At 45.2% G+C, this 20,315-nt stretch overlaps 1 protein-coding gene across 5 annotated transcripts in view; it reads left to right on the top strand.

Moving 5' to 3' along the window:
- Positions 1-20,315, top strand: part of GSK3B (glycogen synthase kinase 3 beta) — a 157,789-nt gene that overhangs the window by 131,666 nt on the left and 5,808 nt on the right. The window contains exons 10-13 of one of the 5 annotated variants that reach the window (XM_037389160.1): positions 4,872-4,910; positions 7,256-7,442; positions 13,482-13,580; positions 19,890-20,308. In XM_037389160.1, the coding sequence (XP_037245057.1) occupies positions 4,872-4,910; positions 7,256-7,442; positions 13,482-13,580; positions 19,890-19,996 (432 nt within the window). In that variant the 3' untranslated portion in view covers positions 19,997-20,308. Of the gene's footprint in view, positions 1-4,871; positions 4,911-7,255; positions 7,443-13,481; positions 13,581-19,889; positions 20,309-20,315 lie in introns of those variants that run through there. The other 4 variants (XM_037389157.1, XM_037389158.1, XM_037389159.1 and 1 more) reach the window with 4 other exon arrangements.

Below are 20,315 nucleotides of genomic sequence, written 5' to 3'. Positions count from 1 at the left end.
GTGCTGGTAGCAGGCAGTCCTGTTGTCTTCCCCACGCTCTGTGACTGGGACGTGAAGAGTCTGGTCTCTCTCATTAGCATGTTTTTTCACCCTGCAGAATCAGTTTCATGTCTTCATCCTGGCCTACTCCTGCTCTCCTGGTTCTTGTCTGGTTTTTAAGCAGATTGTTTTGCTTGTAATGCTTCCAAAGTGACTGCTCATACTGTAGATTCAAGGAAGAATACCAAACAGTAAAATGGATAAATAGACAGCTCGTTTTGTCACTTCTAATTATAACTGATGGAAAAAGAAAGCAAAAATTCTCTTGTCAGAAATCTTGTAAGTGGACTTGCATTTGAATTAAAGCTGAAAATGCAAAGTCTTCTGAGACTGGGGTCTGATCTTTTGTAGAGCTACAAAGGTACAGTAGAGATGAGATGTTTCTTTGGGTGCGGTTTTGTAATCGGCACAAGTTCTCACATTCATAGGTTCTCCACCTCCAACCTGCATATTCCTGACACCTCCCTTCTGCATTATTGTTTGTACGGTAGCAAAACCTCTTGAAGAACACCAGTGTCCAGGATTTGGATCACCTTTCTTACCTAGCTGACCATTCGGCCCTGACCACGAGTGTTGGGACAGGGGAACAGGGCAGACCTGCATGGCCAGGAGAAGGGCAGAACTGTCTTTTCCAGCATGAACTGGAGGTGATTTGTCCCGTTGTGAAACCATGCCCTGACCTCTTTCTGAAGAGTACAGTTCTGGTTTTCACTTGGTGTGTAATGACTTTTCAAGCAATGAGTGAAAACGGCTCTGCTGGAGACTAACTTAAACGAAAAAAACACAGGGTATTTTGCCAAGTTCATGTTTCCCAGCTTCTTTTGTAGGAGCAGTGATTTTTTGACAGTGTAAATATCATATCTTCATCTAAAGCGTGAGAAAATAAGCCAGGTTTGTTGGGTGGTAAATTACCCTGCCTCTGCCCAATTTGTATGCAGTAAAGAAAGTACTGCTTAACAATAAATGAGTGAGCACTGATGTAACATTAAGACATGATTTACATCAGTGCAACTATGGAAATCAAATGCTGAGTTTAACATGTCTTCTGCAATACACCATCTGTTTAGCCATCCCATTGCCACACATCTGTCTAGGCTGCTCGTAGCGGCTGTCCCATTGAGGCTGAGAGCACTTCCAGAGGTAGATTTTGGGGGTTTCTCTCTGAGAAGAAGGGGAGCTGTTTTGTTCTGCTTAGCTTTGTTGCTTTCCTTTAGAGCTTGGCAGAAGCAGAGCACATGCACTGGTTAATAAATGCTAGCTCGTTCTGTCTCTGCCGGGTCCTCAGTGGAAGGAGCCCAGTAACAAGTGTGTGGTCTCAACAAGAAGTAGCTTTGGAGACAGGTTCCTGGTCCCGTTCCCAGTTCTGTGTTGGCTCATTTGTAAGCCACTTAACCCTTCTGTCTTGATTTCATTTCCCCCTATCTGTGTAAGTGCCATCTGACAGGGATTCTTGTCTAATAAGGCATTTATTGTTTCTGAGCCGCTTTTTAGAAAAGACACAGCAGGATTTAATCAGAGAAGGAAGTTGGGAGGCTTATATATATACTTTGCAATAACTCCCAACACCAGCCTCTCTTGTGTACTTTTTTAACCTTCATTTGTATCGCGTGAGTTTTATGCACTTCAAAATAGCCAAGTGGTGTATTTCAGAAATCCCGCTCTGAAATTCTCAGGCCCTCGGTCCCAAGGGCAGAGCTTCAGACACAGCTTTGGGTTTCCTTGTGTCAGGTAGAGCTCAGTGCATACGTTGCTGTCTTGCCTACGTCTCTTCCCTCTCCTTTTGTGTTTGGGAATGTGTCATGTTTATCATAAACCTTCTTCCGTTAAACTTGCGTGACCGAAATACAGCTTCACGTCGTGGAGTCGTGGTAATAGTCTTGTGTGATTGCATTTTTAAAAAGTTGATTTGAGGGTCCTGTCCGACATCTGATGAGTTTACTTGTAAAGAGTACAAGCTTTTGGTTGAAGGGAGGAGCTCCCTCTCTTACCTAATGTTCATGTGCCATCAAAAATGTGCTTACAAACTGAAAGGAGATGTGCACAGACTGTCAGCCTGAATCAGTGGTGTGGGTGGTTCTTGGCAAAGCATATGAGTCTCTGAAAGCTGGTGAGGAAATTTTTAACCGTGGTGTCACAAACTTGATGCGTTAGCAACAGATGTCATTTTCATAAGCCTCTGCTCTCTTAGGGAGCACAGCATGCCAGCAGTATTCACAATCTGCATGCGAAACGCACAGTGGTTGATGGCATGAAATCATGTCTCATAATACACGCTGGCTAGAAGAGCACCTTGGTGTCACATTGTGAAGCTTTGGCTTTGGGGCTTAATTAGACCAAGACGACGGAGCTCCGTGTTGTGCATGGAAAGTCTGTTTGAAGAATGTCAATGAACTGAAAGTCAGAGCAACCATTCTGTTAAAACAATACTTAGTTCTTGCCCCATGTGGTTTTATTTGAGAGCTGAATGCTGATGTGTGTGAAGTGAAATAGGAGAATCCTGCGCTTTCCATCCCTTTTCTTTCGTCTTTCCACACGTGCAAAAAAATAAAGTAAAATTCAGAAGGGGCATGAACTCCGCTACACTGGTAGGAACAACTTCAAATTTGTAAAAGAAAACGTGACCACGCTGCTAGTGCACAAAGGCTTCATCTGAGCTGAAGTCGCTTGGGGATGAGAGCTGCCTAGTGCACCAGGGGGTTTTAAGCCTGGCGATTGTTTTTGAAACGTTGAAGAAAGTGGTAGTTCCAGAAAAATGAAAGGGGAGTAACATTAAAAAGTTTGCATTGATAGCAGCGTAACTTAGGAAGGAGAGAGGAGTGTGCCTGGCCTGGCTGCCTGGCTGTTACGGGCTGTCAGTATTCCAGCATCACCAGCATGCCTGAACAAAGAACTTGCACTGGTCCCTCAGCTTTTTGGTGAGGTATAGATTGAAGGGGATGGGAAGGGGGGTGGGGGGGTGGGGTGGGGGTGGGGTGGGACAAAACCTGAAGAAAAGTACCAAAAGCTGTGGCTTTGGATGAGTCGGCATTTCCATTTGACATGATCATTCAGAGATTTTTGTAATTCATCCAAAAAGGAAAAAAAAAAAAAGCCCAACCAACCCAAACCAGCAACCTGGGTCTCAGCCTGAAATTCATTTGCTTTGCAGAAACAAGAGGTTTTGAGTTATGCAAGTGCAAATTTTCCTTAAAGATTATTGTATGTAAAGCCTTTTTTTTGCATTTGTTTATCTCCAAAACAGGTTCATTTTTTAAAATGAAAACTTGAGCCTTCGGTCCCTCCTGTGGACAAATAGCCTTACACAAGGTCTTGTTTCATTTTAGAAAAATGAATTGCTGCGCCGGTGGGGTAGTATTTGATTGCTTTAAAAGTTCCTGTCAGTGTTTTATTTTTGTTTTTTGTTTGTGGACTTGCTGTGCCTTTTGCCCGGCCATATTTAGTCTGCATACTAAATGTTAGTCTGCCCAAACACTTTACTTTGTGCACTTAGCTTTTTTCCTTTTTTTTTCTTTCTCCTTTTTTCTTTGTTTTTTCTTTTTTTTTCTTTTGCTTTCACCCAATGTATTTTAGACCAAGACAGACTTTGCTCCGATGGGCCGGATTTTAGTCCGTGCACTAAATTTTAGTCCGCAGACTAAAAAATAATCCGCGGATTATTTACTAAATCAATTCCCTCACTGAGAACTACAGAGACCTTCAACTCCTGCCGAGTCCTACGCGCGAGGGGCTTCATGGCTCGCCAGTCCCGCTGTCTGTCCGTCCTCCCACCCCTTCCCACCACGGAGTGCCGGCCCGGCATCGCCTTGGCATCGGCACCCCGTGGCATGGAAGTGCTGGCGTTACCCACGGCCGGGGGCGGCAGCCGCTCCTGTAGTTCTCGGTGGGCGAATTGGACAGCTTTCCCGGTGGAACTGTGTTGAATGGGAAGAGCTAAAAGACCACAGGGGGGTTTGCTTTTATTTCTTAGGGCGTTATTCAAAAGGGAGGCGGGAGGGGACAAATTGAGGGGAAAAAAAAATAATTCTTAAGTAACGGGTGCGACGGGTATGAGGGGGAATAAACCCGCAATAGAGAGAAATTCAGTCCATACCCGCACTCCTGAGGTGGTACGTCCAGTTCCTGAAGGATCCTAAAGAGATAACGCCAGCAAACAAAATCCAGTGGTGGGGGAAGTCAATCCAAAATGGAGAATAATCCGCGGCGGCCTGAGGCACTCGTAGCTCACACAAATTAAAAGCATCCAAATTCAAAGTACAGATCTCGACTTTTACTTTCTCTTCAGCACAAATTATAAATTGCTAGGGGTTTGGTTTTTTGGAAAAAAAAGAAAAAGAAAAAAAAAACCCAAACAACCAAACAAAATCCCCCAAAAGTTTACATTGTGCCTGTGGGACAGATTTACAAGTGGGATGCACCTTTGGGGACAAACTGATCTGGCCCCGTTGTCTGTGGATGTTTCTATCCAGGACCGAGGACTGAAAGATCTTTATGATGGGAATTTCAATTACCCTTTTAGTTCGAGTTAGAGTTTTGATTTCGATTTTTTTTATTTTTTTTAGTAAATGCACTGGCATTGGAACATAAATTTAATACAGAAATGTTTCTATACTATGCCTCACCATTGCACAATCGATTTTTTTGGCATACACTGTGGTGAAGTTGGACTTGCTGCTATGGAGACTGATGTTTAAAGTTTCTAATTGTATAAACATTTTCTATGTCCCCCACACCATGGTTTTCTTATAATATTGGCTATATTTTTCCTTGCTGGACTATTCTCTTTTGGATTGACTCCCCCTGTTTGGATTATTTCACTGCATTATCATCTTTAGGACTCGTCAGGAACAGGACATTTCACCTCAGGAGTACGGGTATGTACTTAAACATTTTTTCAAATTACTAGGCCTAGCCTTGCGAAAAAAAAAATGCTAGAAGTGGAATATTTTGAGTTCAGACCACATCCTTGAGGCAGCAGCCAGGCAAATCAGTGTAACAGAAGGTAATGGAGATGGGCACAGACCTGTAACTCACTTCATGTGTTAGTCATCACTTGTTGCAGGGAGAGGCCGTGTGAGGTCTTCTGATTTTTTTGATTTTTTTTCCCCCTCCCCTTCCTGGTTTGATGCAGTTAGGGCAGACCTTGGGAACCGCCTGCCCCCGGTGACCGATTCTGGATGGAAGGCAGGCTGAGCAGTTTGCACCAGGGCTTAGGACACAGATGTTAGGGTCACACTGGCTTGAAGATGAGGAGTTTCAGAGTGGACAAGTGACTACTCCTTTTACAGAAGGAGATCTGCTCAAGACAAGGGCTTGTCGTCTTTGCCTTAAGGAAAAAAAAGTCTTTTCTTTTTCATATCTGTATAGTAGCCGATACGTGAGCTGTCCTGAGGGAAAACCACAGCTAAGAGTGAAGTACTTTAATTCCAGCTGTGGTAAATCAAGCCTGTTAAAACATCAGCGTGAAGGTGCATGAGGGAGGCTTCAGTAGTTTTACTTCATGTTAAATACCAAGCAGCTTCATTTCTGTGGATTTACCTCAAGACATACTCATTTATGCTACTTAGCATGGGGTAAAAAAAAAAATTTAAAGACACTTTTTTCTTTTTTCTTCCTTTTTTTTCCTCCCCCCCCCCCCCCCAGTTGGAGACAGTCTTATATTTTGTTCAGGCCGTGCCGTGGGAGCGACACTTGCATCCCCTGTGGTCAGCGAGCCAAGCGCTGCCGGCAGCAGGCACACAGCCCCTTCGCATGACCGTGCGTTCACGGCACGACGGTCAGCACAAGTTCTCTGCCAGCAGCGTTAAGCTTAAAGCCTTTCTTTTGTCATCATAGGGCTCGTACGAAAACATTTTCTGTTTTGCAATAACCTAGTAGTAGAAAAAAAATCCTCCTCTGTCGGTACCTGGCTCTTCGACTCCCCGAGTGAGGATTCCCTGCCATGCAAGTTAGGGCAGCACGCACCGCAGCAAAACTAGGTGCTGCCGAGCCAGCTGGGCACCAAGGGGCAGCATTTAGTCCCCAGAGAACTTAGCGTTTGTGTGTGATCCTCATTCAAGAGAGCATATATGTCTTTGGTTTAAAACTTACTTAAGGAGTGCCTGTGCAAGTTCCTCATCTGTGATTAATTAACATGTCATGCACTGGGTTTGGGGGGGGTGTGTGTGTTATTTTTTTCTGCTCCTTCGTGCTGTGTGGCTTGGGTTCACCTGCACTGGTGCAAAAGCATTTTGGATGAGCTCAGTTTTTACCACAAATGCTGGCATCAGAACTTCACACTTGCACCCCCCCACTCCCTTTTCCCCAGCCTGCCTGTCACCCACAGCGCAGGGAGAGCAGAGTGCCTGAGGAGGCCACCCGGGTCACGTACATGATTAACTCATATTTTGCTTTTGACGTAAAGAGAAAGGAGGATGGGGGTGTGATTAGTGGTGGGTAGAACAGTTCTTAGAGGTTTAAAACAAAGCTGCAGTGAAGAACTTCTTGTAATCACTCAAGGTAAAAAAAATCAGTTAGAGTGAAATAGTTGGTTCTCTTGACACAGTTTTCAGCTGTCCTTACAAATACCAAATGTGCAGGAATTATCCCAATAAACTTATGAGAATGACTTGCCAGAATAAGGTCACGGAAGGAGTAACTTGCGAATTAGAGTTAGGCATTTCCTGCACCCCACCCGCGCTTTCCTTGTTGTTCTCCAAAGTTGAACAGCAGCCTCCATAGCAACAATCTGACCTGCCTGCCTGCAAAAGTCCGTGTTAGTGAGACTTGGTTCACTAGGCAAAGAAAAACCAACCCAAACCCATAGTGGGGCCTTATTCAGTTTTTACATCCAGTGAATCCTGCTCATTTGAACCTTCCTCCCCACCTTCACTCCACCCCATGTGCATGGCTGGTAGCACCTGTGTGTTTATCATGATTTTTGAATGAGTATCCCCTTCATTCTTAAAGTTGTTTTTCTGAGTGCGCTCTCATGAAGTCTCTTGCTGGCATTGCACCTTCACTGTCGTGCAAGGCGTTGCAATTAACCCTTTCTCAACCCCAGGAACTGGATTTTCCCATACTTACTTGGAGGACTTTGATTAGCACAAACCACAAGTTTGTTCCAGCTTGTTGGGCAACGAGAGGTTTAATTGCTCTGACTTGCTTCTGGTTGGCAAAGGAAAGAAACATACCCAGACAACCTGTTTCTCCTTGCTTGTTGTTTTGGTTTTATTTTTAGGTCTTCCGGCCCCGCACTCCACCAGAAGCAATTGCGCTATGTAGCCGTCTGTTGGAGTACACCCCCACTGCCCGCCTGACTCCCCTGGAGGCCTGTGCGCACTCTTTCTTCGATGAACTACGGGACCCAAATGTCAAGTTACCAAATGGGCGAGAGAAACCTGCACTCTTCAATTTCACCACTCAAGGTAGCCTGTGAGCATTGAAAGATCCCTTCTTTCGGGAGAAGCACTGGGATAAATGTTGGTTGTAATGCAGATGTCGCTCCCTAAGAAGTTAAAATCTGCGAGCAGGACTAAGGGTATTAAGCAGTTGTATATCCAGCCGTCTGTTTCAAAAAAGAGAGGAAAGGAACTTGGAGAAATGAGTTTTAGAGTTTTCAGATGCCTGGTGCCTTTGATTCAAATTTTGTGCAGGGTGGTTACTATTGGATTGCATCAAGAAGGTTTGCTTTTGCAGCTCAGTGTCTGCAGCCGAGCTGATGGTTTTGTGTGAAATAGCAGTCAGCGGATATCAGTGGAGATTAGGTTATCATTTGGATATTAGTGGAGATTAGGTGATCATTTGGATATTAGTGGAGATTAGGTGATCATTTGGAGATGATCCTGCTCCTTCATACGTGAAACTTCATACCATAGCAAGGAGTAATGTGTATTAGGTTTGGCAGGACAGGTTGTAGTGTTGCTGCGTCCATTTTGGGTCTGGATGTGAGATAAATACAGAGGCTTCAGTGTCCAGATTTTATCTGCTGTACAGTTCATCTGGCATTACATTGGCTCGGTCATTTAGAAACTGTAAAAATGATGGACAACTAACTTTATTTGAAGCCAGACTGATATCAAATTTTAAAACCATGTATGTGGGTTTTTTCCACAGAAGTCAGAAATGTAAAACTGATATCCCCCCTAGAACAGTTTTGCCTGCCAAGACAGAGAATGTGAGAACTATGGCATACAAATATGCTATTAATTAATTTTGGAGCACTTTTTAAAGTTATTAGCTGCCAACTCTCACCCTTGGAGCAAGAATAGATCTGTGTGCCTTTTCTGTTTGAAAGTCTGAAACACCTTTTGGCTCAGTTAGCATCGATGTAATTTTTCAGACGCTTCAGTGTATGCAATGCCTGTCTGCCAAAATGTGAAACAGAGCCCTCTCCTTCAACATGTGGAGCCCTTTCATTTAAGAAAAAAAAAAGAAAAAAAAAAAAAAAAAAAAAAAAAAAAAAGGGTAAGGGGGAGAGGGCCAAAAAGCTTTATGTCTGTACAAAGTGATATTTTAAGCTGCCTGGAAATAAACTTCTGACTCGCTTTGAATAGCTGCATTGCAGAAGGTAAATATATTAAATATACTAAAATATTTCCAAAGCATGAATAGCTTAAACTGTTCAAGAAAATAGTTTGTGCTTCCAGGTCACTGTCCTCTGTGCTGATTCATCTATTGTTATGAAATTAGTACTTACGTTACAAGTCCTATTTACAGGTTACAATACTCCTGAATTGCCTTTTCTTCCCACTCTAAGGCCATCTTCAGCAGCTAAGATAATTTTGATCCCAGTATCTTGATACAGCTTCACCCCTGTTTTTGAAAGTATTTCTTATTGTTTCTTAATGATGTTAAGGTTGGGCTTATCTACTACATGAAAACAAGGATTTTAAAAAGGGTTGGAAAGCTCTATAGCAAGTCTTTTTTAAAAATCCTTAGGGGGAAAAAATAACTATGTATTGGGAATGTGTCCCTGGTGTGGCAGTGTGGAAACTGCTGGGTAAGCTACCCAAATGCTCAAGCAAATTTAAAGCTCCTCTTTTGCCATGCTGAGGAGCTGATGTGCTCTCCCCTTGCACAGTGACTCATGGGAATGGCAAGAGAAATCAGTTCCAGTGGAGCAATTTCCTTAAAATTCAAAAAATCAGGTTTCTCTCATTGGCAGGTGCCAGTTTCACCATCTGAAAAGGGAAGGCAGGACAGAGGCTGGTCGCTAACGCATTTCCAAATAAGCTATGTTGCAGATGACCAGCCAAATTAAAAAAAAAAAATAACCAGAGTTTTTTTAAATAAATTAATCTATTGCTTACCATGGTGATTTTAAGACCTTTGTGATTAATAAATGTGCAGCAGTGAGTTTTGTATAGCAGCAGTCCTGATTGCAACCTCAACATACACCAGAAGCTTTTGCTCCTCCTGTGACCGCTGTGTGGTCCTCACGCTCTGGCCAGACTGTGCAAGGTCCTGTCAGATGGGCTCGTCCAGAGCAGAACTCCCACCTGGGAAATAATCAGGTCACTGGGAATCAGATGATGACTCATGTTACATCATCTGTGGTAATTTAAAAAGTAATGAAAGACATCTTTTTGTTTTGAATGAGATTTGTTTTCAGCAGACAATATTAGGTTTTAGAAGTGTTTCATTTGGCTATATCCAGTTGCCTGAAACCCATAAAGTAGGAGGTTGCTGCAGAAGGCTTGAAGGCAAAACTGTTAGAAATAACAATGTAAATCTGACCATTAGTGCATTGGATTGATTTTCAGGAAGAACCTAAGCGTCATACTGAATCTGCTGATCTGGGCACTGATGCTGCTCAGATTAGGAAAAAAAAGCAGTGAGAGTACATGGAAGATAAAGATCGTGGTCTTTGGCTGCCAGCAGTAGTTGTGGGGCCTGTAGGTGCCTACTGGATTGTAGAGATGAGGTCTGTTGAAGAGGTTTGTCTGGTCATTCTTAATGCCTTGCCTGTAGGTTTCTCTTAGTTTTTAAAGAGATGTTATATGCTAACTGGGGTTTGAAAAAATTATTATGGCCAAGGAGGTATCCACTAGCCGTAGAGCTGCAGTTCAGTGGCTGTCAGATCTGCAAGACCCGCAATTTTTCTTTCAGAAGTGGAATTTTCAAACAATCTGTGAAATGACGAGTGTTTCCTGAGCTTCTTGTAACATGTTGGTGATTGTGCTGAGTCACAAACGTTACTGTCACTCCGTGTTGGCCATTAAAGACGGCAAAATTCTTCTGTGATTCAGCGCTTAGCAATGGTTATCATGCTTCTGGTGACAAATTGCTTTTTTTGCTAAAGTGTGGGTGGTTTTGTTTCACTTTTTTAAATGACCCTGGCTTGTGACCTTTAAAAAAAAGACTTGTGTATATATATATATATATATATATATATATATACACACACACACACACACACACACGCACATATAAACCCTTCATTTCTAACCAGACTGTTTCAATGTGACCAGAAATTCCGAGTGCCATCTAGCTTTTTTAGGCAGAGTACTCCTGCTCAGGGCATGTGGAGGGGGGAAGAAAGAAAAATTATGAAACTTGTGCTGCTTCCAGCACTCCTCTAGGTTGAGGAGAAACTGCTGGAATAACTTGGGTTAAGTGAGGTAAGTTTCCATGACAAAGCAGACATGATACAAGACTAATTTTTCCAGGGGATTCTGGTAGTGTTGATATATCAAATGTTGTGATAGTGAAAAAGGGCACTGCACTCTTTCCCAGCATCAAGCATTTTCTTGTGTTTGGGGAATGAAAATGATCTGGTGTTCTAGGAAACCTGGAAATTTTCATTCTTGCTCCTTATTGGAGATGTCAGCTGGCTGCACATGGCATGACTGGATCAGGAGGAAGCCAGAGATGTTTTCCCAGCTAATGTGAATGGGTGTTGGATCTCATAAATGAATTGAAATGGCTGCTCTGTTCACATCATGGTATTGAAAACTTTGTCTGGATTGCCTTGATCACAGTACCTTCTTGCTTGTAATTAACGCAACCTTGAATTGCAAGTTTGATTTAGATTATAGTTCAATAGCTTGTCCAAATGCTGTGTTGGAAATCCCTGAGAGCAGAGGTTCTCAGTGCTTTGTAGACTGCAGATACCACAAGGTCAGGCTTTTTCCTTGGTATTGGCATGTCCCATCCTTGCAGATGGGATAGCTGCAAAAATACAGTAGAGCAAAAACTCAACAAGTTCTCAGGCAAAGCTGCTATTAAACTCCAGCCAAAAAGAGTTCAATGTACTTAAGTTATTTGTCATCTGAATTGACCTGCTCCTCTAAGCGAAGCGGCAAATCTGAATTTAAGAAATTTTGTACCAAGAAAGATAATGCGGGGTTCGAGAAGAACGGAATAAGATCAGTCGTGTAGTCTCTATGCAGGTTCTTTAGGGTAGCTTCAGAGAAATGATTGCACTTGCCTTAAAAACAACAAAACCCAGTATACTTGCCAGAACTGGTGCTGCAAAAGGAGGTGTTCTGATGGCATTAGGTGAACTTACGAGAGGAATGAGAATGGGGTCAAAGTGCCGTTGCAAGGGTGGTGTTCTCCCGGATCAGCTGGTTCTTTGGCCACAGCAGTGTGGGCAGGCTGGAGCTGCATCCTCAGGGCCCTGCTCGGTGCCGGGAGGCAGCAGATGTCATTTGGTTTCCTTGATATTTTAGCCCCGCTTTTGTTGGGGTCGCAGCCCCATACTGCTCCCAGTGATGAGCAGAAAATAACACGGGGATGATAAAAACTTTCAAAAAAGCAAGGTAAACGGCAGATTTCCAGTAATAACAGATTTGAGCAGGAGCTCTAGAAAAAATACTGAAGTAGCAACATTTTCAAGCACAGAGCAGCTAATACCCAAAACAGTATTTTAAAGTACGGGTTTATCACCAGTATTCAGCTTTGACACTTGAGGATTCATGTTTCTTCAGTTTATTTTTCCACTTAAAATGGAAATCTATGAACTTTGGATAATATTATGAATATATGAATTCTGAATTATTCCTACATGAATTTGAGGATTAGTATTTGTACAAGTGCTGTGAGTATTGAGGCTTTCTAGAAGGACTGGCTAGGTCCGCTTAGACCCGAATGGAGTGTTACAGGATAGATTGGGGGGGCTGCAGGTAACGTAGCAACTTAGGTTTATTCTAGACTGGAGTTTGTGTTCATAAGTGCTGAAACGCGGTCTCAAATGGTGTCATGAGAGGCTTGTAAGCAGGTGAGAGTCTGCCGCATCTTGCACTCCCAGCAATAAAGAAACTTAATGTAACTTAATGGAGAAAAAAAATCAAGTAGACTACTGATCCCTTCTAGCCTTAGAGTTAAAGCTTGTGTTAAAGAAAAGCAATAGGCTCTTAGAAATGAGCCCAGATCATTTAAGATTGGGTACAAAACGCCCTTGCTGAACCTATGGCGTGCTTTGGATGGGTTTCTGTACAGCCCTTGCTATCTGGAGGTCTTACGTAAAAAGCTGTCTATTCTCATTTCTTCCCCAGATGACCTCCTGAAGCTCCCAAAGTCATCACTCTCCTTCCGTGAGGTGACTGTTCGCATCCTTTTCACTGAATGTTGCTTCCTCAAAAGACAGCCAGCCGCTCCTGTTTCTGAAACAAACAGGACCTGTCTTGTCTCAGCTCAGTCCCACCTTCTGTGAGGCAGTAGATTCTCTTGAAAGGGTGCCAGGAGATTGTCATTCGTTGGCAACGTGTTGCCCTTAATCCTCCCACAGTTGTGGCTGCAAGATGCCTATTTCTCATTCTGATACACATTGAAGCTATATTAGATCTGGAGCCTAAAAGACACGACTATTTTTTCCTCCATTAATGTCTTCGGAAAGAATGGTTGCATCATTGTGTTGTCCATTTAAATTGCCCAGCAGACCAATTCCCTTTGCCTTTCCCTGTGCGTTTAAAGGAGATGTCACCTCTTCTTGGCCTCGCTCAAGGAGAGTGCTGTGAGAGATTGGTCTTGGGTTCCTGGGTCCATGGGAAAGTGATGCTTGAGTGAGCCAAAGAACCAGATCCCTAAAACTCATGGAGCAACTGTTGGAGCTGCTTGCTTGCTGAAGCAGTGCCTGAAGCAGCACCGCTGTGATCAGCTTTCTCCTTGAGACTGATTGCAAGTGGGTATGTGAAGGGGATCCTTCCAGTGCTCCGAAGGAAACGGTTACCAGGCTGTGATAAGGAACAGGCTTGGCTGGTTCTTTGCTAACTCCCAAGCTGCTCTCTTTCTCTAGGAAATAATAATTCTGACAGTCTTGCTTTGGAGGCTGCCTTGCCGAATATCACTGTGGTTTCCTCTTGCTGGTTGGCAAAGAAGAAAATGTAAAGCAACCTTTAGCTGTAAGGGCATGTGTGTCACCCAAGGTTGCTGTTATGGGGGGGAAACCCAAGGAGCTGAACCTGCATGTGGGGCTCTTCATGGATGATGAGCTAACTCTGTTTGTTCTACCTCCCCTCCAGAACTGTCAAGTAACCCATCTCTGGCTTCGATCCTCATCCCTGCTCATGCCCGGAACCAAGCAGCTGCTTCAACCCCTACAAACGCTACAGCGGCCTCAGGTGAGAACATGCAACTGCCTCCCTCCCCACCCTTGCTCCCCCTGCCCAGGCACCTTCCCTCAGCTAAAGCCCACGATGCTGCCTCGGCCCTTGGGGTAAGTGGGGGAGGAAGGGTTCGTTCCAGCATCACCTGAAACTCGGTCTTGGCAGGTGGTCATTTGGGTGCCAGCTGTGGTCACCAGTGCAAATCCTAACCCAGAGGGCACTTGAACTCTGCATTTGACTGTTTAGTTTGTTGGGGCTTCTCACTCAGAGTTCCACCATTAAAAAAAAAAAATAAATCATTATTGCACCTAGTTTTTAGCAAGCCTTGTGGTTTGGTTTGCACCAAATTTCTGCGCTGTCAGCCAGTCTGAAATTGATGCTGACTTGGAGCATGAGTTTGTGATGCCTAGGAAGAGAGGAAGCGGCTGGCTTAGTGCATGTGGCCTCTGTGGAGCGTGGATGGAAAGGATTTTTTCCTCCAAGGCTTTAGCACTTAAAAGTTTCGTTAGGGCGTTCAGTCAGCGTGCTCACTGCCTCATCTCAGTAGTTGTAGTTGCTTCTTACTGAGTTTGCTTGTGTTGTCTTTGGGCACAAAGCAGATGCTTTTGGGTTTTGGCCAGCACAGAGTGAATTTCTTTTTTGCCGTTCCCGCTCGCTCTCGAGTTTCTATCAGAAACCTTTTAAAAGCTTACTGTTGGCCTGCAACCCCTCCACGTTGCATTCTGTTTCCAATGAAAGCTTAAAAGCCTGGTCATATCAGTTGGGAGACTCCCAAAGAAAACCCGAGGTGCTGCAGGATGTGGCAGAGGTGACCGAGTACGTGGTACTCTGCCCTGAGTCAGCCCTGAGTCAGCGCGCCAGCTGGCTGTCTCAGGGCTTGGGCGACCGAAGGCAAACCACAAAATGGGTGTGCTTCTATACATCTGCCTGCAAGTCAGCCCCACGTGACAAGGGCTGTGATCCCCTTTTGAGGTGCAGGACGCTTACTCCACGTAGGAGAGCTGTTAAGGGGAAGCCCAAATTAAAAAGGTATTCTTGAAACGTGCAGGAAAGCATATCCAGGTTGACGTGCTGGACAGTTACCTGCTATCTGATGCGCTTGGTCCAGCCAGCGCTGTGTGGAAAGCGTTTTCATACTTCAGGACAGATAAGATGCACCCAAGGTTGAAAGATGAGGCTTCTCTCTGAAAATACAGTAGCAGTAGATAAAAGATAGAATCTGTACAATTTATCTGCTGTGAACTTAAGAGGAAGCAAAATTGCTATTTTCAGTTTTAGTATGTTTGTTTCATACACTTGGCAGTATTTTGCAAATAGTCATGTTTTCTGTTTCCCTTTTATGTGCATCTGTTGCTCAACAATGAGTGAAGGGGAAAAAAAAGGAGATTAAGTAGTAAAAGTGATCGAAAAACTACAAAATGCAAACATGCTAAATTATTTTAAGCCCTGCTGAAAAACATTGTTTCACTTAATGTTGTTTTCAAGCCTTTTAAGGAGTTCTCTTTGCCAAGATACATCTTGAGAAATTAACGGGGTTAAGAAATCTGTTGTCACCCAGCACTTCCCAAGAGTTCATGGAGGGGGAAATGCATTAGGCTGAGTCCTAAATGTGGAGTATTAAAAAAAAAAACCTAAAAAAACCCAAAAAACAAGCAAAAAAAAAAAAAAAAGACAAAAAAACCCCAACCCCACCTTCTTGATATCAACATTTTTAAACCTTCTGTTCGCAGGCACTGCACTGAGTTGGGATAGGACCTCTTATTCATAGTTCAGAAACCAAAAAAATGGCCTTGCAGCTTGGAAACAAATGGAGAAATTAAGTTCATTATTTGGCAACTTGCAGCTTTAGGTTTCTGCAGCACAGCTGGCTGGTAGTTTCTTACTCATGTGAGGCGCTCACAGCAGGCCCTGGGTATCTCGTCAGAGCTGTGATTTTTAGGATTAGGCGCTGCATGAGGTTGTTAATCTGTTGTGCTTTGCATGCTGATGTTACGCTTAGCCAGAAATGTTTGTAGAAGGGGTCCCTTCTGCTGAAGTAGCATGGGAACAGCACTCCCACCTAACCCAGGGCATCCCGACAGGCAGGAGGCTTTTCTACAAAACGTTTGCTTGTGTGACTAAGCAGTACAGGTTCAGAAACTGCTTTTGTGAGTGGTGGTGGTGGTGCAAGGAAACGGAGCTCTCAAGGCAATTCAAAGGGCAAAGCGAGTTAGGTGTAGCTGTAATTCACATCGTTAGTGTGTAACTTGTGGCTCCCTCTAGCAAGCAGAACTGACACGGAGGTTCAGTCGCCCGCTGTGAGGTCCGGCGTAGCTGCCTGCTCCGTAAGCTTGAGGCACAGGCGCGTGTACATCGAAAATGGTGTGCTCGTTCCTTGCTGTAGCTAATCCAGGTGGGTGGTGGTTACCTGCTTGCAGAGTCGCTCCATTTTCCTAGCTGTCACATTGGTACGCAGCCATGTCAGGTTGTTTGATAAGGTGTAAAGCGCTGCTCTTTATCGTGCACCAAGGCAAGGTCATAGTTAGAGAATAACTAGAAAAATTAGTTCTGCCTGAAGTCTAGGGAAGTTGTGTTTGTCAGGAGACTTGTGCTGACCAATATGACCCACATCTGCATTTTTAAAAGTTACTCAAAACAAGTAATTTTTGTTAACTGATAGATTGACCATGGTGATTTCAACAGCCCAATGCAACAGTAATCCTGGGATCACGATCTTAAATGGAGGGGAATTATTGTAGGTAACTTGAGTGTTCAAAAAAGTATTTGTCGTAAATTTCATCTTCTCTTGAGATGTAAAGCTGGGCTCACTGTACTAGTGGAACCTGGCTTTGCAGTGGGAGTGTGAAGCCTTGGTGCACCAGTGTTAGTAAATTCACCTAAACGTTTATGAGAAATTTCCTGTGATGTTAGTGGCATGTCTAAAGCAAAGTAGAGGAAAAGGAAGACGTGAGTTACTGGCCTATGCTTGAAAAGTGCTAGCTTTCTGTGAATTATACTGGCCATTGATTGAAAATGCCGGTACAGTCTTATCTGGGTAGATCCTGACGTGATATAGCTGGAGGAGGGGGAGGGTGGTTTCATAGCAGCTACAGCATCTGAGCGGGGAGCACGCACACCAAGCTGAATGCGTACCTGCTTGTTGTGACGGCATGTTTCTCTTCCCGGATCAGCCAGCAGCAGCAGCTACCTCTGTTAGTCAGCATTAAGATGGGAAGAGCATAATGGCCATCTGCAGGGGAGTTGTGCCAGCAGGGATGCTGGGGTCGTCGTCTTAGGCATCCCGCTGCGTTGATCCCATGTAATCCCAAATGCGATGGTGTGCCTGAACTTACAGCAACAAAACAGATTAGAGCTGGTGTTACCTACCAGTGTGTGGCGGTTGAAAAAGACAACAGTGCTCCATAAAAAAAGATTTAGTGCATTTATGGTATTCCCACTGAAGGAATTTTGGAAAACTTTAATTCCTTAACCAGAAGAGGGGCAAGCAATTTGCTTAGGCGTCTGCAAGCTCAGCACAGGGATGTGTCCATGACAGGGAAGTAAAACTTGTGTGTTTCAGGCTCTGAGCCCTGGATTTCTACATCCGTAGGCAAGCACGACAGGGAAACTGGGCTTTTCTCCTCCTTCCGCTTGGCCCCTCAGCTGTCCTGTGAGGACTCCCAGGCTGGTGGTAGTTTTGTGTCTGTATCCTTGCAGATGAGCAGCACGGTCCGTCAGCATTACAAATCCAGCCAGCTAATGCTGTCATTAGCGCTAATGGGCTTTCTCAGACTGAGCTGGCGCCTCTGTCTCTCCGAACTGTAGCCTCATCTTTCCTTTCCGGGAGGTTTCTAAGGAGTGTCACGCACCCTCCAAGAAAGTGGAGGCATTCCTCAGAGGGGAAAGCTGAACCGGAGGAGGTGCTCTACACTGATGAGAGATACTTTTTCCCTCTGGAAGGACTCTTGGAAGTGGCTGATGCTTAAACCCTAATGGGGTTTCTTTGCCCGCCCAGGCAGAGGTGTCAGGTGGGTGATGTAGGACAAAGAGGCCGCCCTGACCTCAAGCCGCAGCCTGCGAAGTCATCTCTGCTGCACCAGAAAGCTGCATGTCAGCTCCTGGCTCCCCGCTCCAGCAGGGCTTCCAGGGACCCAGGCCGCCGCCTCACAAAGCACCACTTCCAGCAGCGTTGCCCAAGGCCTCGCTTTTCTTTCCAGGTGCCCAAATACTCATTTCTCGCAGTGAGGAGGAGTAAATGAATGTCCGGAGACCCTCACGCTCCACTTGTGCTCTTTTCCTCACGCTCCAGCAAAGAGACACTGGAACAAGCCCCCGTTTGTTCCCCAAACATCTTGTCGATGCAGAGTCAAAGAACTATCTGGAATGTCAATATAACTGCATTATCTTGCAGGTTTGGAGCCAGTACAGCCTTGGGCAGGCTCTGCTCTCTGTCCCAGCCTGGGTGGACTCCTGTACGTTGTTGCGAAAGGCCCCATGCAGATGTCTTGGGCTGTGTCACCTGGTTTATTTCCTTTTTAACATGTGGTGCATATTACTTCTCAGGAACTCCCCCATTAGAGTGATGATAGAAAAGGAACATATGTTACATGAAGTAGCTCCATCCCCTCCTTTTTTTTTTTTTTTTTTTTTCCCCTTTATCTTTGCTCAGTAGCAATGTAATGATAACGATTTCAGCCTCTGCTGTCTTCGGGAACAGGAGATCAAAAGGCACGTTTCATTTCAGCAAATGAATACAAGCACGCTGTGTACACACACAGGGAGATCCTCTGCCAGCAGCACGAGCTCCAGCTGGACCGCTCGCATCAGCCGCGGCAGATGTTGCGTTAACTGGAGTTTATCCATACCTGAAAATTAATCTAGACCAGGCGCAGTGAGAGTTTAGAGTGTGGAAACTATTAGCGCTCTGGCTGGGTCACTTTTGATTTCCGTGGTCATTGTTGGTCTGCATGCATATGGGATTTGGGAATTGCTCCTTCAGGGAAATTCTCCACGTAGGAGGGCCTCTCCTGTGCGCAAGGCTAGCTTTCCATCTAACGCCGCTACTGTCGCCATGCTGCCTTGGTGCCTTGACTGCATGAGCTTCTTTTTGTCATAGTGGTCATTCCTTCGTTAGGGGGGGGTGCAAATAGTTTGAGGTGAGGGGAAAGGAAATGGGAAACTCCCAGAGCAGTTATCTGGCATCCTCTGCCCACAGGAGGATTTCTCTTGCTTCCCACACACTCCTCGCAGCATTTCCTTTTCAAACAGGCATCATCCTCTCTTCCCACTTGTCCCTTGTATTCCTGGATGCTGCCGTTTGTTTCATTTCCTAAATTTGTTGCCGTTGTCTCTGTACATTACTTAATGTGTCAGTCGGGAAGTGCTGCCCATCTCTAGGCTCTCATTCATTGCTTTGCCTTTGCTCCCGGCTGCGATTCCAGCTCGGGCGGTCAGCGTGGCAGGAGGAGGGTTCTGAACAGGTGACGGCAGAGCATTGCCCGGCTGCGCTGCCTTGCCAGCTCTTCTGTGCTGGAGAAGCATCACTGCATCCCCGCCGCCCACCAGTCCTATTCTGTCGTATCTATTATTTATGCTAGTCACACTGGCCTTCAGCCTGAGGTCAGTAAATCTGTTCTTTTTGTGAGCCTTCTTCCCCGTGTCTTTTTGAATGCAGTGTTTGCCCAGTCTGCCCTCTTCTGTACTGAGGTAATAAGTGTTGTCTTTTTTTTTTCCCACCCCGTTGCAGTGTTGATAGCTTTGCAGTTTACTGAAATGAAGCAGGAGAAATGCGTGAGGGTCTCTTGTAGACCACAGGGTGGTTCCAGATAAAGTTAATACACTTTTTTTCCCCTACAAACTAGTCTAATACGAAGAACAAATTTCTTTAGGGAAAATACCTGATGCATGTTGGCTCTATGAAAACACCATTACAGTAGATTCCCTTTTGGTATTTCTTTGCAAACCCTGTGTTTTCTCGGCATGCCCCTTGACACGTGCCTGCGATCCTCTGACTTGTCTCTCTGGAAGCGCTGCCCCTCCCAGAGAAGAGAAGGTGCTGGAGACCATTTACTGCGGAGGCGCGATCCTCTAGCAGTGCCACATGCTTGTGTCAGCCTGGCTACTGGCTTCGGGCCTTGGAGTTAATCTGCTCGAGCAGTTGGGAGGGTGGCAGATCCAGCTTTGGTTGAGCAACACAGAGTAAAGCAGTAGACCTGAAAGCCATTTTCTGAGGCAACAAGTGCGCGAATTGCATGTTAACGGGCGAGCTGTTCCGGCCGGGGAAGCGGGCTGGTCGTGCTCGCTCTCTGTGCCCACTCGCACAATTAACAGGCAGCTTTGTCACAGGAAGGCCTAACGATACGAGGCTCGGGCACCAACATGAAACCTTGCAGTGGCCGCGCATACCGGCGGTGCTGGCGTGCCTCGCTCCGCGGTTACACTTACCAGAATGAAACCTGGGCGACTTACCACGGCGTGGGCAGTGTTGCATCCTGCGAAATCTGCTAGAGCCCAGCTGGGTGTTTGCGTGGCAGCCTGCACCTGCCCTGGGCCTGCTAAAAGACCATCTTCCCGTCCTCTCCCCAGACCGCACTGTTCCACCTGCACCCCTGCCGTCAGGACAGCATCCTGACCACACGGCCTCTCGGTGGGAGATGTGGGTTTCCCCGTGCGGGAATGTCATAGCTGTTGTTCCAATGTTGTCTGTATTTTGGAGGTAATACTGGTTGTTTTTTTTTTTCTCTCTTCCTTTCCTCTCGCCTGTCGTTTGCA

Source organism: Falco rusticolus, chromosome 5, assembly GCF_015220075.1.
Source record: "Falco rusticolus isolate bFalRus1 chromosome 5, bFalRus1.pri, whole genome shotgun sequence".
NCBI classification, from domain to species: domain Eukaryota; kingdom Metazoa; phylum Chordata; class Aves; order Falconiformes; family Falconidae; genus Falco; species Falco rusticolus.
This window is presented reverse-complemented; position numbering and strand designations above follow the sequence as displayed.